The 26,367-nt window shown below is 41.9% G+C and overlaps 1 protein-coding gene across 2 annotated transcripts; it reads left to right on the top strand.

The window, feature by feature from the left end:
* The first annotated feature begins 7,621 nt into the window (after window positions 1-7,621).
* On the top strand, window positions 7,622-21,157 carry RAG1 (recombination activating 1). 2 transcript variants are annotated; one of them, XM_008268573.4, is made up of 2 exons: window positions 7,622-8,026; window positions 14,726-21,157. In XM_008268573.4, the coding sequence occupies exons 1-2, from the start codon at window positions 7,783-7,785 to the stop codon at window positions 17,866-17,868; spliced, it is 3,387 nt and encodes a 1,128-aa protein (XP_008266795.2). In that variant the 5' UTR covers window positions 7,622-7,782; the 3' UTR covers window positions 17,869-21,157.
* Window positions 21,158-26,367: the final 5,210 nt, after the last annotated feature.

The raw sequence follows: 26,367 nt of genomic DNA, 5'->3' as shown, positions 1-26,367 counted from the left end.
AAGAAAATCAACTCTGTTGTTTACGTCACCCAGTCTGTGGTGTTTTGTTATGACATCCCTAGAAAACTAATACATCACACATGTAGTTTTGACAATTACTGCAAATTGCTGTCCATACAAGTCAAATAACTTTTCACTTTTCCCAGCCCCTGTTCTGATTATTTGGTTATTTTCAACTATTTATGTTAAGCAGTGCTACAAGGAGCATTACAGACTTTTCAAACAATTATTTTTGCTTTCTAGTTAATAGTGGTACATCTGTTCAAAGACAGATACTTGCTTTAATTAAATACTCAAATTTGATCCATCTTAAGGAAAAAAAAACCACAACAAACTTGTTTAGAGCATCAGGGGTGGCTCTAAAGTTCCACACATGCTATGGATTGAACAAAACTTTTCCTTCTGCTATTGCCTCAAATTCCCAAGAAATGATCATTTCTTCTTCTTTTTTTTGACAGGCAGAGTGGACAGTGAGAGAGAGAGACAGAGAGAAAGGTCTTCCTTTGCTGTTGGTTCACCCTCCAATGGCCGCTGCGGCTGGCGCACTGCGGCCGGCGCACCGTGCTGATCTGATGGCAGGAGCCAGGTACTTCTCCTGGTCTCCCATGGGGTGCAGGGCCCAAGCACTTGGGCCATCCTCCACTGCACTCCCTGGCCACAGCAGAGAGCTGGCCTGGAAGAGGGGCAACCGGGACAGAATCCGGCGCCCCGACTGGGACTAGAACCCTGTGTGCCGGCGCCGCAAGGCGGAGGATTAGCCTAAGGAGCCGTGGCACTGGCCAGATCATTTCTTTTTAATATTTTTTTTTGACAGGCAGAGTTAGACAGTGAGAGAGAGAGACAGAGAGAAAGGTTTCCTTCCGAAGAAACAATCATTTCTAAGGAAGATTCACAATGATGGAAGAACAGAGCTTGGCAATGACTAACCATAACTAAGGGATAGAAATTCAACCTAGCTTTAGCAGAAAATGGAATTTGTTGGCTTTTAGAACTGAAAAGTCTGTGATGTTGGAATTTACTTCAGATATAGCTGGGTGTCACAAGTTTTGCCCTATCATCTCTCTCCTCCTTTTGTCCAGCTGAACTTCACTCTCTTGCAGATTTTAGTCATGAGATAGCCCAGTGGTGTTGTGTAGCTCTAGGTTTATGAGATCCATTAGAGAACAGCCTGGAGAGGAGGTAAGTTCTCTTTCTCTCCGTTGTTCCTTCAAATCCCCCTGAAGTACTCTGCCTACTTGGGTAATGAGGACAACGCTGGACTCATCACCATGTCTAAGGGACTGGTGATTGGCTAGCCTTGGTTCAGTGAGGGGTATAGGGCTAGGGAACTGGCAGCAAGGTCAGATTTATTATGAAAAGATGTTGTCAGGTGACAAAAGTATTGGACAGATGGACTAGTAACTGATATCAATCGTGTGGTTGAAACTGTAGTCAGAATGCTGCTTAATGAGAATGTAACCAAAAAAAGGATTTAGTGGGATGATTAAAAAATGTAATGAGTTCAGACAGTGATGTACCCACTTCAGTGACAGGAAAGTAGCAGTTGTGGGGTCAATAACTCCCTTTCTTTGGTGCATGTATGTGTATATCAGAAGGCTTTTCAGACTCCAATTTTCTATTCCATTAATAACTACTTTAGTTTGAAAGGTTTACACAACAAAGTAGCATAAGATAGATTAAACAAGAAAAAATTATTTCCTCACAATTCTAGAAGCTCTGGCCATTGCAGCCATCTGGGGAGTGAGTCAGCAGATAGAAGACCTCTCTCTCTCTCTGCTTCTGCTTCTCTGTAACTCTGCCTTTCAAATAAAAATAAATAAATAAATCCTTTATCAGTTTCATATTTTGTAACTATTTTCTCCTATTTTGTTGGTTGCCTCCTAACTTTGCTGAGTGTTTCTTTTGCAGCGCAGAAGCTTCTCAGCTTGATGTCATCCCATTTGTCTTTTTTGGCTTTGATTGCCTGTGCTTCTGGCATCTTTTCCAAGAAGTCTTTTACTATGCCAGTGTGTTTCAGAGTTTCCCCAATATTCTACCCTAATAATTTGATAGTATCAAGTCATAGATTTAGATCCTTAAGGCAGGTGTCTTGCTTCATACTTCTGCATGTAGAGATCCAATTTTCCCAGCACCATTTGTTGAAGAGACTGTCCTTTTTCCAGGGATTGATTTTAGTTCTTTTGTCAAAGATTAGTTGGTTGTAGATGTGTGGATTGATTTCTGGAGTTTATATTCTGTTCTGTTAACTCATAGCCTGCAAGTAATTTTATAAAATATTTTAAATATTTTTTGCATGAAATAATGTTTCACGGTATGGAATTTTCCATGTATGGTATTATGTCATTGATCAAAATATATTGAATTTGGAGCATTTTGGATTGCTGTTTTTATATTAGTGATGCTTAACTTGTACTACTGGAAATCAAGATACATATTTTTCTCATTCCTATAATGACAATGGCTTGCAGATGGCAACCTTCTCACTATATCATCAACTGGCATTTCACCTGTACATGTATACCCTTGGTGCTTTATCTGCATTTGGAGGTGTATTATTTGAATGGGAAGAATATCCCAGAAAAATTTTATAATAAGATAATCATTTAAATTATATAAACTATTTTTTGAAAAACTTGTTAAAGTGATCATTTTTGCACAAAATAACCAAAAGTTGATCTTACCTTTCTGTTTCTCTTAAGCATCACTCCTCATAAGTTGATAGAGAATATAGTTTTCAATTCAATTTTATTAAAAACTTAGCAATTGTTCTCATTTGATAGAAAATAAATATCATAATAAGTATCAATAGAAACATTTTAATTAAATTCAGTTAAAGCTCTATTTTTCAAAACATTACTCTTTTCCTACCAAAACATCATTATGAAACTTTGAGAGCAGGAATCTGTAGAGCTTGGGGCACTTGCCCAGTATGGTGTTTTATCAAAACATCTATTGTTGTCTACAATTAGGCTCAGGTCTTTACAATCACTCTAGTCCTGAGAAAGCTCATCCCCCTAGCCTGAAGACTAGCTCAGAGAAATTTAGGTCAAGTTCATTCCACATGACATTGAAATTCTTTCATGGAAACGACACAGCTAAATATGGCAAGAGGCAAAGAAATGCCTTTCTATTGTTGGGTTTGAAATGGGACAGATATCTCTAAATCAGCAGATTTGTTCAATAGAGTCTTATTTCCTGGCTATCACTTGTTAATTCCCCCAAATTCCCTCATGAAGACATCTTTCTTTCATCTTAATTTGAAGAATAATGCTAGGCATTTATTATATATATTCTGGATCCATTCAACAATGAGCTGGAGTTCCATGTTGGACCCTTAACTTTGGTGGAAGATAGAGTTAACTGGCAGGCTGGGTGTTCCTGGGAAAATTACTTTGACTTTATAGTGGGAGAGAGAATCTGTCATCTGTTGGTTTATTCCACAAATGCTCACAACAGCCAGAGCTGCACCAGGCTGAAGCCAGGAGCTGGGAACTCCATCTGGTCTCCCAACTGGGTGGCAGGGGTTGAAGTACTTGAGCCACCACTGCAAGGGGCACATTAGCAAGAAGCTGTAATGAGAATGGAGCCAGGACTTGGACCCAGGCATTCCAATATGGAGATGCTAGCTTCCCAAGTGGTGACTTAACTGCTGCATGAAACACCCAAGCCAAGTTTGACTGTTTAAGCTTTTGGCACTGCTTCCTAATTTACAGGAATTTGGATGAGGAAAATTCCTACAGAGATAGTCAATGGATAGAGACAGGGATAAGAGAAGAAAAAAAGAGAAAAGAAGCAAACTCATGATTCCTTCTCAAATAGTTCACGGATTGACTTAACTTCTTGAAAATTTTTCTAATAGTTTCTTGTGATCCTTTAAGGATGTAGATTTTTGCCCACATGGTGGCAGTAGTTGTTTAGAAAACAGCTCAACTAATCTCAGCAAGGTGTCTGCGGTACTCTAGAATGCGTGGGGAATGAGCAATTAATAATGCATTAGCAAATTTACTAATAATGATAATTCACATTGAATTAATTAGAGAGCAATTTTAAAACTTGGAATGTGTGGGGAGGCGGAGAAACAGGCACCTGAACTTACTGTCTCTTCACAGCCGGAGCCGTATGACAGGTTTGCATGGTTACCCAAGGGTCTCATCTGGCAATGACCTGTTAAGATTCTGCTCTGTTGCCAACTTGAGTTTCATTTGGGCTAAGAGAAGCAAGATGGCATAGGGGCTGGGAGAGGGGAGGGTGTTCCCTTTTTAGTGTAGTGGCAGGAACCTTGTCCTGGGACCCAGGAGACCATGCTTAAAGTGACTTTCTGCTACCAGTTCCCTCCTGTGACATTGAACAGGACATTTTACCTTTCAGGGGCTGTTTCCTGCCTGTAAGATGTATTCATTGGGCCAGATAACCTCCAAGTTCCTAATTCTGGCTTTGGATTTGGTGATGTTGGAAGACAAGAGTTTTGCTAGTTGGAGATCTCCAGATACATGGTTATGTATATAATCACAATGCCAGTAAACAGCATCTGCTGGATTATGATAAGAGCACAAAACACTGTGTTCATACTTAGGCTTAGGCTGCAGGAATAGCTTTTGATTGACATCACAACTAGAGCGCATTGCTTTCTGGGAAGAAACTGAATTTGAAAAGGTCTCTGAGAAGTAAGTGAGACAACCTGCTAAGCAGGGTCTAGGGCTTGGAGTGGGGGAGGGGTCAGGCAGCAGGGACACATGTGTGTGAAGAAGCCCAGCTGGTGAAGGGCCATGGGCTCTTCCAGGACGAACCACAGCTAATCACTCAGCTGGGAAGTCTGTGCCCACGCCTGGAACCTGGCATTGAATCATTGAGGCTCCAGTTTGTTCTTTTTTTTTAATTTTTTTTATTTATTTTTTTATTTTTTGAGAGGCAGAGTGGACAGTGAGAGAGAGAGAGACAGAGAGAAAGGTCTTCCTTTGCTGTTGGTTCACCCTCCAATGGCTGCCGCGGCCGGCGCGCTGATCCGATGGCAGGAGCCAGGTGCTTCTCCTGGTCTCCCATGGGGTGCAGGGCCCAAGCACTTGGGCCATCCTCCACTGCACTCCCGGGCCACAGCAGAGAGCTGGCCTGGAAGAGGGGCAACCGGGACAGAATCCGGCGCCCCAACCGGGACTAGAAGCTGGTGTGCCGGCGCCGCAAGGCGGAGGATTAGCCTAGTGAGCCGCGGCGTCGGCTTCCAGTTTGTTCTTTTCATTCTTTGCCTTCTTTAAATTTGGTCACCTGTCAGCAGTGTTCTATTTTTAATTTGCAAATCTTGTAGTTGCTTTTCCTGTTTATAAAAGTATTATACAGCTGATGTAAAATTAAGCAGTACATAGTCCTATGGTAAATATGGTAAACAGAGAGAGGAAGAGAAAGGGAGAGAGAGAGAGATCCTCTTGTCAGCTCTGAGCTTTGTACTCCTGTTCGCCAAGAGCCAAATACATATTCTTTGATGTGTCTATGGATTTTTGACCAGGTATCTTCCCCAAGAAAAATAGAGAAGGTTTTCACTGATGAACTTCTGAGCACAGAGAAGTCTTGCAACTTTGGTTTAGGACTGATGCATGACCAACTGACCCTGGTGTTATGGGCGAAGCAGTGGTGGTGAAAAGATGACCTCAGTTCTTTGTCTTTCATGGCAGAATTTCCAAGTGGACAAGCAAAGAGAAAAACAAAATGTCTTTAAAAGCAAGATTTCGTTAAGTCAGAGACCTCTAGCCAGAGTGACCTGGGAAGGGGATTGCAAGAGAGGCAAAACCTGAAGGAGCTGTTAGTAATGGGGCTTTAAAGCACAATTTTGGAAAGAGGAAAAAAAAAACCCTCCCATCAGTACAGGACGGGGACAAACCCTTCAAAAGACCTGATCTGCAATCTTTTTACCCTGTCTGGCTTGCTCATGATAAAACAAAAGAGCCATCAGAAGGGTGGGATACCTAATTTGTTTTACCTTAAACTGGGAGCTCAGAAAGGTGGAGTCACCACTCCCTTGCTAGTCCCTTGATAAGACTGAAAGGTCCTAAGGAGTGGGGCAGGTGCTTTGACCTTGCTGAAGATAACTTCTGGGGAAAGAAAACATTTTGTGCCCTAAATTTCCACTGGAACCATACTGACTGCCTATTAACCCATCTGACCCCTCACACTGGCCTTGGATTTTCAATGCTAAACCCAGGGAAGTCCAGAGCTAACCAGGTTCATTGCTGCTGTTAGTTTTGCTCAGTTTGGAAGTGGACCTGGAATACTGATGCCTGATCCTTGCAAGCCAGGACTTTGTTCTAGCTCTTGAGATGCTGCTGCTTTCTTTCTTCCCTCAAGGTGAAGCAAGGGCGTCTGACTCTTTCTTTCCTTTCTGTGAGTCCAGGGAGATGCACGGTTTTGAAGACTTGGAAGAGGGATAAAAAGGGCCCTTCATCTGCGTAAGGCATGCTGTGATGCCTCTCTGCCTGACTCCATGGTGGAAGATCATCAGGGTCATAGTGTCTGCTTCTTAGTGGCCCTAAACATGAAGATAGCATGAACACCCTCTTTAGGAAGTGTTCAGTCTTCGCTTGCCAGTCTCACAACGCCTCCTCAAATAAGAACCTCAGGTGGACACTCCCTTCCCTCAGGCACAAACACTGTGATGCTCTCCCAGCCTCCTCTCCCTTCCGATATTACCCCAATTGTTCTGGCCCTTTCTTAGCTTATTAGGAACATGACTGCTGTGCGGTTGGACAGGCCCATGTACAGAACAGCAGGGATATAAAAGAAGCGTCTAACGAGGGCAGCACAGCACAGGGAAACCCTTGCACCTGTTCCATGGCAGTTTCTGCTGAGGATCCAGTGAGCAAGCTAATCCATCATATAGTAGCTGATCATACAGGTCCTTTGAGGATAAAGTTGGTCTAAGAATTATAAAAGGGACTTGAAACGGAGACACTGCTGGGTGCACTGAAATTTATTCTTGAGTAATCCTCAGACTACTGTTAATGAAGTGGCTTTCATTCTTCTCCTTTAACAGGAGTAATAGTGGAGTAATTAGGAACATGGGCTTTGGAATCCCACTCTACCTTTACTATTTAGTGTCTGGGTGACCATGAACAACTTAAATTAGTCCATTGCTCTAAACTTCTGTTGCTTCTGTCTAGAGATATTAATAGCAAATGCATATAATTCTTGGGAGAATTAGGTAATCTGTCATGTATTTAAAAACCTGGCCCACTGCTCTCAATAATGGGAGCTGATATGATTGATCTTAGGTTGTAGATGAGGAGATAAAGGCACATAAAGTCTAGGTCATGTTCCAAAGGCTGAAATCGAAATTCAAATCCAGGTCTGTTGACTCCAACACTGTAGGAATTTTTAAACAGTGAGCTTTCAGTGAGCACCCACCTTCCCAAGAGCTGAGCAGGTAGAAGTGTCCTGGGACTGCCAGAATACCATTTCAAATCCATAGTAAAAAACTTATCATAGTAAAAAACTTATACTGTTATATTTGATAAGCCTCTACTAAACATTAGGTACCTTTCCAAACATTTTTCTGTAATTCTCCCTGTATAGCCTCATGGACTCTTTCAAGGATTTAGTAAGAATATTTCTATTTTGCAGATGTGAAAACCGAGGTGCAGAGCTGCAGAAGCCTGGCAGAAGCCAGAACTTCTTTTGCAAGCCCTTTTCCAACCTAAGCATTCTTGGGGAGTGAGTGAGCCAGCAGCCAGGACTTCAGCATATACCAGTGCATTGTTGTACACTCAGATCCCCCAGCAAAGCTTCCTGAAGAGCCAGATGTCGGCTGGAGCTGAGGGCTCCTGGCCTGTGATTGGCTGCCATCCTCTGTGGTTAGCCCTCCATGGTGGGGGAGGCTGGGAGGGACAGTGCACACTGATAAATAACACAGCAGTCTGCTCTGAGGGACAAGAGAGCCAGGAGGGAGAAGAGATCACACTTTGCTTTCTCTCTGGTGTGCAGCAATATCAACCAAATTGCAGACATTGCAACAACACTGTGGCCAGGCAGCCTGCTGAGCAAGGTAACTCTTGTACTTTTCATGCCTTGAGCCAAAATATTTATTACATTTTTATGTTTCTAATCAGACATACTTGGGCTTTTTCCCTTGCAGGTGATGAGGGGGAGAAAGTTAGGGAAGCTGACATCAATTTGGCTTTTCTTTCTTTCTTTTTTTTTTAAGATTTATTTATTTATTTGAAAGTCAGAGTTACGCAGAAAGAGAAGGAAAAGCATTGGGCGGGGCGGGGTTGGGGGGGGGTCCTCACATGTGCTGGTTCACTCCCCAGATGGCCGCAACAGCTGGAGCTGCGCCAATCCGAAGCCAGGAGCCAGGAGCCTCCTCCGGGTCTCTCACACAGGTTTAGCAGCCCCAGGACTTGGGTCATCTTCCACTGCTTTCCCAGGCCATTGCAGAGAGCTGGATTGGAAGTGGAGCAGCTGGGACTCGAACCAGTGCCCACATTAGATGCTGGCACTGCAGGAGGCAGCCTTACCCTCTGCACCACAGTGCCGGCCCCAATTTGGTTTTTCTTCCTAGTGTATGAAAATTAAAAAAGGAGTAAGAGATAAAGATCTGAGACATCAAAGATTCATAGAAAAGATGCAAAATTTCTGAATTGCCGTTAGTGAATTCTGTTGGCAGAGGAAGGGTGTAAGCAAATCTGCAAAAGGCAAGTTGTGAGACTCTTGGAAAGAAATTCCACTAGTCCTGTCAAGAAAGGTAATTGAGAGGAAACAAATTCTAGGATAGAAAGAAATGCATAGTTTCCCTGGTACTGCCAAATATCACCAGGCGTTTCCTGAACTTGTTGGACTAAATGGGAGACCAGTGTTTCTTCGAATGTGTCCTGTGGGGTACTCATATCAGGATCACTGGGATGCTTGTTTAAAAATATACTTTCTGGACTCCATCCTGGACAAACTATCAATCTCTCTGGTACCTGATGATCTGCATTTCTTTTCTTTTTCTTTCTTTCTTTCTTTTTTTTTTTTTTGACAGGCAGAGTGGACAGTGAGAGAGAGAGAGAGAGAAAGGTGTTCCTTTTGCTGTTGGTTCACCCTCCAATGGCCGCCGCTGCCGGCGCGCTGCGGCCAGCGCACTGCGCTGATCCAATGGCAGGAGCCAGGTACTTATCCTGGTCTCCCATGGGGTGCAGGGCCCAAGAACTTGGGCCGTCCTCCACTGCACTCCCTGGCCGCAGCAGAGAGCTGGCCTGGAAGAGGGGCAACCAGGACAGAATCCGGCGCCCCGACTGGGACTAGAACCCGGTGTGCCGGTGCCGTAAGGCGGAGGATTAGCCTGTTGAGCCACGGCGCCGGCTGATCTGCATTTCTTAATGAAATGATCTCCCTAGTGATTCTGATTCATGTTAATTTTAAGAATTCCCACAGTAAAGGCCCTAGTTTGAAGTTCTGTTCTTGAGCCAGGCTTCCAGAGCAGGGGTTGTGGCAGTACATTTCTCTTGATGACACAGTTAAAGCAAGAAGTTGTCTGGAGGAAGGATGAGAATCTTAGGGTCATTGGTCTGAGACTTATAGGAAGGCTTTGGATGGTGTCAGCCTTTTAATGGCAAATAGTAGACAATGTATCTGTGGGGTGAATGAATGAATGAATGAGAAGGATAGGTGCGACAGTAAGCATCCCCTTTCTACATGTTTACCAGAAGAGAAAGATAAACTAAGGATGGCAGTCAGACTTGAGACACAGTGGGGACACTTGGGACCAAATCAATGATGTCAAGAGGGGAGATGGTGGGTTGAGTACTAGAAGGTGTGTGTGTTCAGGGGGTGGCTAGAATGGGAATGGGGCTGGTGCTGCTACAGTGGCCCATCCTTCTGAAGTAACAAATGGGCACACTCAACACCAATGTCAGCTTCTGCCTCATCCAAAGCGCTGCAGACAGATTGTTAGAAAGAACCGGTACCCTGTGGAGGGTGGGACCCCTGTGGCACTGATGGCAGTTTGGAGATGGCAGTGTCTGATGGGTTGAGGGCTTACCCAGCATGAGCCCCTCAGCCTTTCAGATTCTGAGGTTGATCTACTGCTGAGACATTTGTCACAGGAGAGGAGAGCAAACATTTGCCAGGTTTCTCAGTGTCAAAAAATGACTACACGATAACTCTCTCAAAATCTTAACTTCATGCTGTGTACAGGTCCATGTCCGAGTTCCTTTTCTATGTGTTTACCAGAAAACAAAGAACATTCAAAGATGCTAATCAGATTTAAGAGTTAGTCAGGTCTCGAATTTTTGTACTAGAAATTTAGAAAAAATGTGGAAGAGCAACTATGGGCATATATAAACCCAGTGTTTAAAATGGTTTTCTATGAAGTGAATTGGTCAAAAATTTCACGTTTGCTGCAAAAAATTCAAAGGACACAAAAATGAGTGAATTTTTTTAAAAATGAAAGAGACCCCTTACCAGTGTCAATTCTATTTTCTGGAGATAAAGTGCTTTTAAGGTCTTGGTGCAGATCCCTCCAGATCCAAGCATACGTCCATGCACACAGGATAGGGGTATACGTGCACACAGGGTCTACTCTGCTTGCTGTTCTACTCTCTGCTTTTTCATGTGGACATCTTTACATATCATCGATGCATTACAAATCACAGCTAGATATCAATGTCAATAGAAAAATTTAATTGTCTGTGTTATTTCCATTGTCTGTTGGCTTATTTTATAATGCCTTTTTTGGTAATTAGATTGTTTCCTATTTGTCCAAAGTAACAAACAATCTTTTAAACAAATCTCTTTCTCTATATTCATATAAATATCACTGTACACCAGTGGGAATGTTTTTACAAAATAACCATGGAATGGTTTTCTAAAAGGAGATTTATTGCACCAAAGATAATGTATTTAAACTTTTAAAAAGATGTTGCTAAATTGTCCACTAGACATTTTATACCAATTTATATTCTGTGCCTTCTTTCATGCTGAGTGATATCAGTAGTTTTAATCTTTACTAATCAGATAGATAAAAAATATGCCACTAGATCTGGTTCTTAAAAGTCATATCTTCTTTGAAAAGTAATGGGTATTTATTTTGAAGAGTGAACACCACAGGTAATGATAAAAAAATCTAAACTTATATACCTCCAACGACAACACCCTTGGCATCTTGGTGCATATTCCCTTTAAAAACAAGAATAACGCATTCCTTCCATGTCTTTCTTGTTTACAGTTTGGATAAACATTTAGCAGCTGAGTTGAGAAAGAATATAATGAACCCATTTGACTTGAATGTCAATAGCTGATAATTGCTTGGTGATGACACTTTCTCATGGCAATATTTCAATGTATTTTGGCAAAATATTTCAGGCCACTGAACATCAGAGGAGGAATGTGTAAGGAGGGGAGTTAGTTCTAGCTGTCTTGTCAACATGCCCTATGGTTTACTTACTCAATGTGAATATTTATATTTTAGTTGGTGAGCTCCGGAGATAGTCATACACTTAAAAAAAAAAAGATTTTATTTATTTATTTGAGAAGTAGAATTACAGGCAGTGAGAGGGAGAGACAGAAAGGTTTTCCTTCCGTTGGTTCACTCCCCAAATGGCCACAATGGTAGGAGCTGCACCGATCCAAAGCCAGGAGCCAAGAGCTTCTTCCTGGTCTCCCTTGTGGGTGCAAGGTCCAAAGGACTTGGGCCATCTTCTACTGCTTTCCCAGGCCATAGTAGAAAGCGGGACTGGAAGAGGAACAGCTGGGACTCGAACCGGTGCTCATATGGGATGCTGGTGCTGCAGGCGGAGGGTTAACTTACTGCACCATGGCACCGGCCCCCTCTTTCTTTCTTCTTCTTCTTTTTTTTAAATCAAGAACTACTCAAAATTTTATCTTGGAATGCCAAGGAATAAGTGCATTAGAAAAAGGCTGGGAAGTGAAACAGTTAAGTAATTAAAAGTCATTTGGGGTTGAGTTCAAGGCTTAGGGCAGAAAAGACAGGGAAAGTCCTAGCACCAGCCTGAGTAGAGAATTAAGGAACATAATCAAGTTGCAAGCATCTCTGATGGTTTTGTTGGGCTGCAGTTGAAATAAGTTTTGAGGGGGCCGGTGCCGTGGCTCACTTGGTTAATCCTCCACCTGCGGCGCCGGCATCCCATATGGGCACCGGGTTCTAGTCCTGGTTGGGGTGCTGGATTCTGTCCAGGCAGCTCCTCTTCCAGGCCAGCTCTCTGCTGTGGCCCAGGAGTGCAGTGGAGGATGGCCCAAGTGCTTGGGCCCTGCACCCGCATGGGAAACCAGGATAAGTACCTGGCTCCTGGCTTCGGATCGGCGCAGCGCCGGCTGTGGCGGCCATTTGGGGGGTGAACCAACGGAAGGAAGACCTTTCTCTCTGTCTCTCTCTGTCTCTCTCTGTCTCTCTCTGTCTCTCTCTCTCTCTCTCTCACACACACACACACACACTATCTATAACTCTACCAGTCAAGTAAGTTAAAAAAAAAAAAAAAAAAAGAAATAGTTTTGAAACTACTGAGACCTTTGAAATGGTTTGGAATTGTGTAACTCTCTCTCTCTCTCTTTTTTTTTTTTTTAAAGATTTTATTTATTTATGTATTTGAAAGAGTTACAGAGCGGTAGAGGCAGAGAGAGTCTTCCATTCACTGGTTCACTCTCCAATTGGCCACAATGGCCAGAGCTGTGCCAATCTGAAACCAGGAGCCAGGAGCTTCTTCTGGGTCTTTCCAGTGAAGGGGCCCAAGCACTTGGACTGTCTTCCACTGCTCTGCCAGGCCATAGCAGAGAGCTGGATCAGAAGTGGAGCAGCCAGGACTAGAACCGGCACCCATATGGGATGCCGGCACTGCAGGTGGCAGCTTTACCTGCCATGCCACAGCACTGGCCCCTTAACTCTTGTACAGTCCTGCTCATGGAATAATGTGAAGCATTTGTCTTTTAACAAAGACTTGGAAATTTGCTTTTCATTTTTATAAAAAATAAACACCCCCCCCCCAAACCATCAGTCTAATGAATAATGCATGCAAGATAGAACAAACTTCACTTGTTTACAGGGACAACCTAAAAAGAAATTTTGCTGATGGTGGTCAGTATTGCTGCCACCACCTTCCTCTTTGCTGCCTCCACTGCCCCAATCCCACCAGTGGTCAGAATGTGTTCATCTGGATATTTTTCTCCATGACTGAAAAAAAATCATCAATTTGGTTAATTAATTGAGAGAATAATATATGCTGCATGATATAATTGGAGATTCCAAATAGGTATCCCAGGCAAAATTGACAGATATAGATAGGCTGATAAGTTTAAAATACAGCTGCTATTTTCCCAATTATATGTACTAAAGGAGTTTTGGCAAGATTAGACTAATTGGGTCCAGTGAGTATCAGATTGCATTGTCAGACTTTTTTCTACATCACTACTGATGCCCACATTACAACCCAGATCAGTAGGGTTCCCCGGCATTTGCAGTTTGTTGTTGTTTTTTTTTTTTTTTTTTTTTTTTTTTTTTTTTTACCAGAAGAAAGGTGCTCCTCTCACCTCTTCTTATTACAAATGCTCTCAGTTAATGACTCTTGACCAGCAGGGACTCTCAGGATGGCATGTGTGAGTTCTAACTGCAACCACTTGAATTTTTCATCTTAAAAGTCCTTCAGAGTCTTGGCCCAGGCATGCTGTGGTTTGTTGCAGGTTTAGAGCTCAGTACTTTTTGCTTCTCATGTAGACACAGCCTTATAATTTACAGCAGCATTCACTAATTAGAATTGTAAGCATAATTACTATCCATGATACTTATTATTAGTTTGCATCCAGAAAGCTCAAAATTCACTTTATCCTTTCTAGTAAAGAGTAATTAGTTTCCTTGAGTTTGTAGCTCTATCATTCTTTTATGCTCCATTCGGAAGAAAGAAACAACCAAGCTCCCAGAAGTCTTACTTTAAAAAGCTAGAAATATAGTGCCCATGGCGCAGGCGCTGTGGCACAGTGGGTTAATGCCCTGGCCTGAAGTGCTGGCATCCCATATGGGCGCCGGTTCGAGACCCGGCTGCTCCACTTCCTGTCCAGCTCTCTGCTGTGGCCTGGGAAAGCAGTAGAAGGTGGCCCAAGTCCTTGGGACCCTGCACCTGCGTGGGAGATCGGGAAGAAGCTCCTGGCTCCTGGTTTCGGATCGTCACAGCTCCGGCCGTTGCGGCCGTCTGGGGAGTGAACCATCGGGTGGAAGACCTCTCTCTCTGCCTCTGCCTCTGCCTCTCCTCTCTCTGTGTAACTCTGACTTTCAAATAAATAAATAAATAAATCTTTAAAAAAAAAATATAGTGTCCAGCTAGTGCTATAAGGCTAATACAGTATGGAAAAGCCTGCTTTCTTTTGGTTTCTGTAGCCAGTTTATCATTGCCTTTGCTCAGTATACTAGGAGACTTAGGGACACAAAGATGAATCACTGGAAGGTTCTGTCTTCCAAAGAGGTTTGTGAAGAGAGTAAGACTTCACATACATTCTTCAATATCTATCTGTGTATATATAAACCTACAGAATACCTGTATATGTGATATAAGTGATCATAAGCACTGTCAGAATAGGGAATGCCTCTGTTCTCCGTTCTATGATCAGTATGTAATGTAGTATATTTAAATAGGAGATTTAATAAGTACACCTTGGAAAGAATTTATTAATGAATACTTGAATGCATTGATTTTTATCCAAGATACATCCATGGGATACTGAAATTTTTCCTAACCTTACTTGTTTCCCTTGTACCCAGGTAATTCAGCCATCATGGCTGTGTCTTTGCCACCAACCCTGGGACTCAGCTCTGCCCCAGATGAAATTCAGCATCCACATATTAAATTTTCAGAATGGAAATTTAAGCTATTCAGGGTGCGATCTTTTGAAAAGACCACTGAAGAAAATCAAAAGGAGAAGAATTCCTCTGAGGGGAAGCCCTCCCTTGAGCAATCTCCAGCAGTCCTCGACAAAGCTAGTGGTCAGAAGCCAGAAGTGGCTCCACCAGCATTCAAGGTCCACCCTAAGTTTTCAAAGAAATTCCATGATGATGGGAAAGCGAGAGACAAAGCAATCCACCAAGCCAACCTTCGACATCTTTGCCGCATCTGTGGGAATTCTTTAAAAACTGATGAACACAACAGGAGATACCCTGTCCATGGGCCTGTGGACAGTAAAACCCAAGGCCTTTTACGAAAAAAAGAGAAGAAAGCCACTTCCTGGCCAGACCTCATTGCCAAGGTTTTCCGGATTGATGTGAAGACAGATGTTGACTCGATCCACCCCACTGAGTTCTGCCATAACTGCTGGCGTATCATGCACAGGAAGTTTAGCGGTGCTCCATGTGAGGTTTACTTCCCAAGGAATGCGACCATGGAGTGGCACCCCCATGCACCATCCTGTGACATCTGTTACACTGCCCGTCGGGGTCTCAAGAGGAGGAATCATCAGCCAAATGTGCAGCTTAGCAAAAAACTCAAAACTGTGCTTGACCAAGCGAGACAAGCCCGTCAGCGCAAGAGGAGGGTTCAGGCAAGGATCACCAGCAAGGAGGTCATGAAGAAGATTGCCAACTGCAGTAAGATACATCTTAGTACCAAGCTCCTTGCAGTGGACTTCCCGGCGCACTTTGTGAAATCTATCTCCTGCCAGATTTGTGAGCACATTCTGGCTGATCCTGTGGAGACCAGCTGTAAGCATGTGTTTTGTAGGATCTGCATTCTGAGGTGCCTCAAAGTCATGGGCAGCTATTGCCCTTCTTGTCAATATCCATGCTTCCCTACTGACCTGGAGAGTCCAGTGAAATCCTTTCTGTGTATCTTGAACTCCTTGATAGTGAAATGTTCAGCACCAGAGTGCAATGAGGAGGTCAGCTTGGAAAAATACAATCACCACGTTTCAAGTCACAAAGAATCAAGAGATACTTTTGTGCATATTAATAAAGGGGGCCGGCCCCGTCAACATCTCCTATCGCTGACCCGGAGAGCTCAGAAGCACCGGCTGAGGGAGCTGAAGTTACAAGTCAAGGCTTTTGCTGACAAAGAAGAAGGTGGAGATGTGAAGTCTGTGTGCCTGACCTTGTTCCTTCTGGCCCTGCGGGCAAGGAATGAGCACAGACAAGCTGATGAGCTGGAGGCCATCATGCAGGGTCGGGGATCTGGCCTGCAGCCAGCTGTTTGCTTGGCCATCCGTGTCAACACCTTCCTCAGCTGCAGTCAGTACCACAAGATGTACAGGACTGTGAAAGCCATCACAGGGAGGCAGATTTTTCAGCCCTTGCATGCCCTTCGGAATGCTGAGAAAGTCCTTCTGCCAGGCTACCACCCCTTTGAGTGGCAGCCGCCTCTGAAGAATGTGTCTTCCAGCACTGATGTTGGCATTATCGATGGACTGTCAGGACTCTCCTCCTCTGTGGACGACTACCCGGTGGACACTATTGCAAAGAGGTTCCGCTATGATTCAGCATTGGTGTCAGCTTTGATGGACATGGAAGAAGACATCTTGGAAGGCATGAGGTCCCAAGACCTTGAGGACTACTTGAATGGCCCATTCACCGTGGTGGTGAAAGAGTCTTGTGATGGAATGGGAGACGTGAGTGAGAAGCATGGGAGTGGGCCAGCAGTTCCAGAGAAGGCAGTTCGTTTTTCATTCACAGTCATGAAAATCACCATAGCACACGGCTCACAGAATGTGAAAGTGTTTGAGGAAGCCAAACCTAACTCTGAACTGTGCTGCAAGCCGTTGTGCCTTATGTTGGCAGATGAGTCTGACCATGAGACCCTGACTGCCATCCTGAGCCCTCTGATTGCTGAGCGGGAGGCCATGAAGAGCAGTGAATTGATGCTTGAGATGGGAGGCATTCTCAGGACTTTCAAGTTCATCTTTAGGGGCACTGGATATGATGAAAAACTTGTCCGGGAAGTGGAAGGCCTTGAGGCTTCTGGCTCAGTCTATATTTGTACTCTTTGTGATGCCACCCGCTTGGAAGCCTCTCAAAATCTTGTCTTCCACTCCATAACCAGAAGCCATGCTGAGAATCTGGAACGCTATGAGGTCTGGCGTTCCAACCCCTACCACGAGTCTGTGGAAGAACTGAGGGATCGGGTGAAAGGGGTCTCAGCCAAGCCTTTCATTGAGACAGTCCCTTCCATCGATGCACTCCACTGTGACATTGGCAATGCAGCTGAGTTCTACAAGATTTTCCAGCTAGAGATAGGGGAGGTGTATAAGAATCCCAGTGCTTCCAAGGAGGAAAGGAAAAGATGGCAGGCCACACTGGACAAGCATCTTAGGAAGAAGATGAACCTGAAACCAATCATGAGGATGAATGGCAACTTTGCCAGGAAGCTCATGACCATCGAGACCGTGGAGGCAGTTTGTGAGTTAATTCCTTCCAAGGAGAGGCACGAAGCTCTCCGGGAGCTGATGGAACTATACCTGAAGATGAAACCCGTATGGCGCTCATCATGTCCAGCTAAAGAGTGCCCAGAATCCCTCTGCCAGTACAGTTTCAATTCACAGCGTTTCGCTGAGCTTCTCTCTACCAAGTTCAAGTATAGATATGAGGGCAAAATCACCAATTATTTTCACAAAACCCTGGCGCATGTGCCTGAAATTATTGAGCGGGATGGCTCTATTGGGGCCTGGGCAAGTGAGGGAAATGAGTCAGGCAACAAACTGTTCCGGCGCTTCCGGAAAATGAATGCCAGGCAGTCCAAGTGCTATGAAATGGAAGACGTACTGAAACACCATTGGCTGTACACCTCCAAATACCTCCAGAAGTTTATGAATGCTCACAATGCAGTTAAAAACTCTGGGTTTACCATGAACTCACAAGTGAGCTTAGAAGACCCATTGGGCATAGAGGACTCTCTGGAGAGCCAATATTCAATGGAATTTTAAGGAGGGTTCAACCACTTATGAGTTGGTTTTTACAATTTTCTTTCGGGTTACATTGAGACCTTCTCCTAGCACCCTTCACTACTGTGTGAGGGGCTTTGCCACCCAAGAGGTGGTAGGTTGGAGAGAGAGGTCAAGATGCTGAAACCATGCCAGGAATGGTTAATGATGAGCTGGTTGCTTGGGCTGTTTAGTGAGTTCAGAAAAGCAAAAGGAGATATCAGTTATTTGAAAGCTCACTAACTCAGAGCAGGAGTAGCTGCAGGGGACCAGAGATGAACAAAGATATGTGTGCATGCATGACTGAGTGACATGAAAATCAAAGTCAAGGTTGTCAAACAGCCAGTGAAGCCAGGAAAGGAATTTGTCTTGTGATTTTCATTTTCTTTGCTTGACTTATACATTCTGTATTGTGATATTGTATGTATTTTTATTCCATTTTTGTAGGACTCTTTTTTTTATAAATTTGACATATGCTGGCTTATTCTACAAGACTTAAAAGAGCTTTTTATGATTTTTCTAATAATATCTTACATTTGTATGGCACGAAAACTTTTGCAAGGTGCTCTCAACATATTTTCTCATTTGGTACATTTGTGTAGAAAAATATCCTACACCAAGAAAATTTTTGGAAAAATCAGTCCTTTTCAAAGTTTAAATGATATCTCTGTTGTGACCTTCAGGGTGTAAAAGGACTTTTCTCTCACGGATTTTTTCAATAATGAAGTTAGAAGAATATACTGGTTAGCCACAGCTAGCTAATAAATCTTCTGATAATACTTGTCATGTTTACTTAGTTATTGATAGTAAAATATGATTTTTTTATGTTTACTTTTTAATTTCAAGTAATTTAGAATCTCCAGATTCTTTCCCATACAATCTCAAGGCCACAGAGACTTTTTAAAAATCTGAAATTCTTTTTATAAAATCTGAATTTGTTCACTGCTTATAAACAAATTTAAGAGACTTTCTCTATGTGGAACCTGGGCTGATTTTACTAAACTCAGGTTTCATAGAGTCCTCTCCCTGCAGTGTGTTGTTCTTCCAATTAGGTTGTTTATTTTTTAGCATATTCAGATTTTTGTAGACTTTATTTTATACTGTTTTCTTGCTAAGTTTTGATAGAAACTGCCCAAGGTACAGAGGAAGAGATGACATTTGTACAGTGGTGGTGCTAATTTTTTTGTTTTTTTTGCTTGTTTTGGAGTGTTTTACACTCAATTTAGCCTTTTTTTGCCTCACTATGACTCTGTGGTGTAAGCATTGTTATTATCCCCATTTGAGGAAGAGGTAAAAGATTTTCCCAAAGTCACAGGGATAATAAAAACCTGATTTGGAATTTGAACCATGGCTTTTGGTCTCTAAATTCCATGTTCTTTCTACCACAAAAGCTAATCACTATCTTTGTCTATATGGTTGCATCAGAATTAGTTTAGGATCCGTAATTAGTAACTCCATTCGTAATCTTGGGATTACATTTTTGGGGGGCAGGAGAGGGGTAAGTTTTGAAGTCGTGTGTATGCTGTGGGCCATTGATAGAAGAAAGTAAAGTTAAAGCTGCAAGCAGCCCCCCTAAACTCCTGGTGGACCCAGTTATTTGGAAACTATTCTCTCTATGTTTAGGAATTTGGGATATGACAGTTGCTGGCACTTTAGAGCAGGCATGGGATTTTATATGCCAGTGAGTCATAATGATATGTTAGTGTTAATTAGTTTTTTTCTTGCTTTGATTTTATTGGCCATAATTGCCACTCTTCATACACAGTATATCAAAGAGCTTTGTAATTTAGTTGTCAAATGCGCATCAGTGACATTATCCTAAGTGTTATGCATTTGGTGCTTTTGCAAGAATTGAACTCAGTAGTTTCCTTTTAAAAATACAGCAATTTCCTTTGCTTTTTATATGCAGAATATCAAAGGCATTTACGATTTAGTCATCTATATATATATTTGAATATCACTTTTTCTTGAAAAAAATCTTAATTTTGCATTTTGAAAAATTAATGGGCTTTTAAGCCACTCCTTCCCTTCATCTCACTTAATCTTTACAGCACGTCTGTGCTCTGCACTAATAAACAGCTTAATTCATATAATCACCCCACTCCTTGAAGTATGCTAGTACTGGTTTGTAGATTCCTCCCTGCCTCCGCCTAGCTCCTTTCCACTTTGTTACTTGATTGGTGGCACTGTACACACTTTCCAGTATTAAATCCCCCTTTTCTAGCATTGTGGGAACTATTTTGAATGCATGGGCCTAAAAGCATGATTTATGGCACAACCTTCCCAATAATCCCTTAATCAGATCACATTCTGACAAATCCCAGGAACATCTGGCCTCAGGAATTTCAATATGTAGAAATGCTGCCTGTGGTTGCTTTCAGCCCTCATTGTTGAGATTGCAATAGCCTAGACCCTGGTTCTATGCTCAAGTTTTATTTTTAACAATGCCCATTGCAAATGCAGCCTAACACCCCAGGGAAATTCACCGCACTGAACAGAGCATTTTTTTTTTGAAGTATGGACTGGGACTTTAGAAGTGCAATGCATTTTTCTCTCGTGAAACCTGATTCTACAAGTTTTCCTGCCAAACCACTGAGGTGCGCTGCAGGGACCAGTGATAATGGCTGATGAAAATTGATGAATGGTTGGTGCGAGGTCAGAAAGCTCCCTGGGATTAATAAACATGCACTGAGAAGTCAGAGCAGGAGGAAAGATGTCTTTTCCTTCCAGGTGAACTGGAATTTAGTTTTGCTTCAATTTGTTTTCAGAAAATATAGATGGAGATAAAGATTTTTTTTTTTGCTTGCGAATATGAGTCTCGCATTACATCAAACAGAATTCAAATTCCACACAGCTAGGAGGCAGGATTTGCAAGCCCCAGTGGTGGGTGGGAGAATAAGCCATCATTTGGATACAAGAGGTGTTTGACTGCAGATATGTTTGTGTCTTCAGTTAAGGTATGACAAGAAGTCTGTTTGCTTAATGCTAAGGATTTTAAGTAACGGAGGATACTTTATACACATTTTACTTTTATCTCTTTATAGCAATCTACAGAAATATACCTCAGAATTCATTTTTGATGAGATGTTGCTGTTTGTGGCATTGCACGTCATTTTATTTTCTTACCGAAAAATCTTTATATTTTGTTTCAATGGCTTCCAAGAGCCTTTATTTTTTTTTTCTGTTTCAGGGAAAGTTCAGGTACCAGGATGCAATGAATTTATCTGATGCTCAGAGGACCTGTATTTTCATGTCAAACATTTTCAAATTGCAATAATTATCATATTTTAATATTTACACTCATTAATATTATCATTATTGTTAACTTTATGTTTAAGTATTTGAAATAAAAGCTTAAGAATTGAAAATAGTGGGTGTTGTGATTTATATTGTTATACTGTCATTTATCAATAATAGCGAGTGTAGTCCTTGAAAACAAGCATCTGTTTCCTTGCACAATAAATGCGGTGATATTTGGAATAAAGGGCAATAGAATAGGGACATAGAGTATAATTTATCCTAATTTAGGATGAGACAACTTGTTCCCCTTGGAATAGTAAATGGTAAACCTTTTAATCTGTTTTTTAAAACTCCCTTGTGAATCTGGTGACAATATGGGCCTGTTTTCTAGAAAATTCACACCATTGTATACTTGAGACTGCGGTCAGAATTGTTGACTTGTCCAGGACCACTTAGATAATGGCACATCTGGCTAGAGCCCAGATTCTTTTGTCCAGTGTTTTTAGTAAAAAAAAAAAAATAATAACTACCATTTACTAAGCATGTGTGTGTGTGTGGCAAGATTTTATATGTACTTTCTCATTTAATCCCTCTGAAGTGGGTACTTCCATTTTCCCCATGTCACTCACGAGCTCATGGAAGCCTCTCTCAATGAGAAAACGATAGATCCACATCTTCACATGTTTCCTTCCAGTCACCTTTGTGTTATTCCTTCACCTCCTCACCATCCGCACATTTTCTAGTATCTCAGCCCCTCTTTGCTGGAGGCTTCTGGGCTCCTTTTCAGTGAAGGCTGGGATTGTCTGACTGAATCACTACAGCTGTAACAATTTGTAAAATACTGAAATCTGCCTGTCCTTGTAGGTAAATAGCCTGCACCCAAGACCCACATGCCCTTTGCTACACTGGCTGCCCCATCCCATCCTCCAAGAACAAATCCAAGAGGTCAGCTCCTGGCACAGGGAAGAGGACTTTCTGGACCTGGAGTTTTGTCTATTTTAATATTACCCTGCCATTGAGAATGGAGCATCTCGTTAGCTTTTAGGGGCAAGCTAAAGTCTGCATCCTTCTCAGTATCCTTTCCAACTACTCCAGCTTATATTTTAAGCAAATATTAGCAGGGTGCTTTCTATGAGCAGGCACTGGAGACACAGCAATGAACAATATGCTCAAAAGAGCTAGGGAGACATAGACATTAAATCAAGAATCTGTGTAGGTAGGTGTCATGAAGGAAAAACACTATATGTGATCAAAATCCCATAGGTGCACTCTGAAGTACACTAGGACAATAGATTTTAAACTCAGGGGTCAGAGAAAGAAGGAGTATCTGAGTAGAGATGGGTCTCATGACTGGGATGAGGTCAAGTGAGTTCCCCAGGGTGGTAGACGTGGGGCAGATTCAGCCAGTGGGGAGGAGAGCAATTGGTGCTTAGAACAGAAGGAAGCTGGGGCCAGTGCTGTGGCATGGTGAGTAAAGTTGCTGCTTGTGGTGCTGACATCTCATGTGGGTGCTTGTTCGTGTCCTGGGTGCTCTACTTCTGATCCAGCTCCCTGCTAAATGTGCTTGGTAAAGCAGCACAGGATAGCCCAAGTGCTTGGGCCTCTTGCACCCATGTGGGAGACACAGAAGAAGCTCCTTTGCTGAAATTATATTTCCAATGTACAGTAAAAAAGATGCATGACATAATGTGAGTTGAGTTATGAAAAAGTGAAGATAGCTTTATTTCTTGTACTTCGGAGTATCTAAGCTAAGACTGTAAGTACTATATTCTAGGAGGGAGAGGGGTTTGGAGAAGGCTTTCTGGAGGAGAGGAAGTATCTAAACAGGAATAGAAAGAATGAATAGGATGGACTAGACTATGAGCAATAGTTCCAAGGTGCAAAAGGAAGATACTCCCTACAGAAGAGTAGTGAGGCTGAGTGATAACCCAGCAGGGAACAGGTCAAGATGGACCGTATATACTCAAAATGAGTGATTTATCTCTTCGGCAAACGATGTACTTTGTTTTATAAATCTAAAATTTGTCAAAATAGAATAATTTCCAAATGATTAAATATCATCTACAAATCTGATCTTACAATTTAACCTTTAACAAAACATGAGATTAAATATCTTTATATCTTCTAAATGAGAATATTTTACTGAGCATTTTTGTAACATTAATTCATGACCTTCTTCCTTTCAACCCATATAGAATATTTTTATGCAGTACTTGGTGATGTTTGGCTTAGAGTCTGTGTTTGTTGCTTGGGATTTATTATATGAAATCTCTGGTAAACAGCAATAAACCCCTCTTCTTAAATAATTATTACTCAGAGCATCTGGATTTATTTTACAGTGATAGAGAGTAATGAAATGATTTTTTAAAAAAATTTTATTTGTTTGAGAAGTAGGATTACACACAGAGAGAGGGAGAGACAGAGAGAAAGGTCTCCCATCTGCTAGTTCACTCCCCAAATGGCCGCAACGGCTGGAGTTGGGCTGATCTGAAGCCAGGAGCCAGGAGCTTTCCAGGTCTTCTACATAGGTCAAGGGGCCCAAGCACTTGGGCCTTCTACTGTTTTCCCAGGCCATGGAAGAGAGCTGGATAGGAAGTGGAGCAGCCAGAACTCGAACTGGCACCCATATGGGATGCTGGCATTGCAGGTGGAGGCTTTAGCCCACTACACCATAGTACCGGCCCCATGAAATGATTTTAAGCCCATAAATAAAAACTGTATATGTCTATGTTATTTTTTTCCATTTATAGTAATATGTTTGACCCTTATAACTGTTCTCTGAGTGATGCAGAATGTGATTTTATTTTACTGGTGAAAAGCTGGTGGCCCTGCCCCTTGTCTACTTCCCAGGCTCACGACACCCATATTCCACTCATTTACCATGTTTTAACCAGAGTGGCCTTTCAGTTCCTTAATTTTACAAGTGTCATCTTACCCCAGGGTCTTTGCACTGTTCCTTTTTCATTATTACTTCTCTTCCCCTAAAATACTAGACTCACCTGTATTTGTGGATGATTGTAGTCTGTTAAAATGATGACCTTAGAAAACCATGTACTTTCTCTTGATACTGTTCTTGCACTCCGGTGCCAACAATTTTGGGACTTACCTTTAGAATATATTTATAAGTCATATCAAAAACAGTTTTTTAGCTTGTACTCATGCTTTGTTCTGACCAAAGATGGTAACATAATACTGAGAGTTACACCCTTATAAGCTTTGAATGACATTTATTTGTTTCCAGTAATTAAATACTGTAAGGGAGGAAGAGGGACAACTGGTTAACATCTTCACAGAAATAAGCCATAGATTCTGAAGGTGACTGAAACATGAGCCTCTGACAAAAGCAAAATTGTTGGAATAAGTGCTTAGTCTTCTGATGTGACCCATTTGAATATTTGCATGAATGTACAAGAAAAGCAATCTCATGATCTTAGTCATATCTGATGAACTCCCTGGAATGATGACTTAAAAAAAAGACCTATTTTTTTTTCTGTATTATAAGGTCAGTGTCTTCATTCATTTTCTGTTGCTGTAACAGAAAAGCAGAAAATGGATAGTGTATAGAGAAATTAGATTCATTCTGATTCAAGTTTCTGAGGGCTGGCAGGCTCCTTCACGTACGGCAGAATACAAGGGAGTGATGTGGAAGAGCGCACCTGTGTAGAGAGAATACAGAGATGTCCTGCTCACTTCACAGCCACTCCTCTGTGTTAACCATTTCAGTCCTAAGACAGTGAGAAGGCATTCTTCAGAGACCTGACTCATTCCCAGGAGAAAAGAAGTAGTTCTTCTTGAAGACCTAACAGCCTCTCAAAGACATTACCTCCCAACACTACCACATTGGGGATCAAGTCTCAGCAGAGATTTGGTGGGTCAAATCCTTTTAAAATCCTGGCAGTCAGTAAAGCCATCTCTCTCTCTCTCTCTCTCGCTCTCTCTCTCTCTCTCTCACACACACACACACACACAGAGCTGTGCTTTTAAGATCGGAGTTTGGTTATAAAACTCAGTCATTTCACAATGGAGTCATTTAGGTCACCATATCTTGATCTCACACACAAAAAATATCTGGTGACAATTTTTTTTTTTACCATTTAAAAAAAAACTTTTATTTAGTAAATATAAATTTCCAAAGTACAGTTTATGGATTACAATGGCTTCCCCCCATAACCATAACTTCCCTCCCACCCACACCCCTCCCATCTCCCGCTCCCTCTCCCATTCCATTCACATCAAGATTCATTTTCAATTATCTTTATATATAGAAGATCGATTTAGTATATATTAAGTAAAGATTTAATCAATTTGCACCCACACAGAACATAAAGTGTCAAATACTGTTTCAGTACTAGTTATAGCATTAATTCACATTGGACAACACATTAAGGACAGATCCCACATGAGGAGTAAGTGCACAGTGACTCCTGTTGTTGACTTAACAATTTGACACTCTTGTTTATGGCATGAGTAATCTCCCTAGGCTCTAGTCATGAGTTGCCAAGGCTATGGAAGCCTTTTGAGTTTGCCGACTTTGATCTTATTTAGACAAGGTCATAGTCAAAGTGGAAGTTCTCTCCTCCCTTTGGGAGACAATTCTTTAGCCACTAAGTCACTACAGGCAAATCAAGAGAATGCATCTACTTCTTGAGGAAAAATCTCTTTTGGACCCTGTAAAAGATATTTTAGCTCCAATTTAAGCCGCTTTCTACTAACAGATAGAAAATAAATCAAAGTGGAGTAATTCTGAGAAAACTAAATAGGTTGATTTGCCTTTATAGGCAATTCCAAGTGTTAATAATTTGAGTAAATCAATATAAACACAGACTTTATATTTTATTATTTTCTTATAAGTGATAGAAACTATAAAAATCAAATCTATGTACAACCATTTGTTCAAAAGAAATATTCATCAAGTAACATTATTTAAACATATTAACCATGATTTAGTTTATCTAAGTTAGCTTCATTGTATGGAACACAGCAGTTTTAGCAAAAGAACTTGTACTCCATGGTTTCATCTCTTGAATGGTGGTAACAGAATCTTACACACTGTGGGACTCTCAGTAAAGAATGACGAGTAAGAAGCCATGATTGAAGATCTTAGGATAAGGTTAAATGTTTTCCCAAAAAGTCCTCTGGCGGGGGCGGGGGGGGGGAAGATATTTGTTTCTAAGGTCATCGAATTATCAACTGATGTATTGATGCCTCCAAATTAACAGTCCTTTTAAGAACTCAGCAAGTGTCTAATTGAATGTTGGCAAG

Source organism: Oryctolagus cuniculus, chromosome 1, assembly GCF_964237555.1.
Source record: "Oryctolagus cuniculus chromosome 1, mOryCun1.1, whole genome shotgun sequence".
Lineage (NCBI taxonomy): Eukaryota > Metazoa > Chordata > Mammalia > Lagomorpha > Leporidae > Oryctolagus > Oryctolagus cuniculus.
Note: the sequence above shows the minus strand (reverse complement) of the source record. Positions and strands in the feature narration are given on the sequence as shown.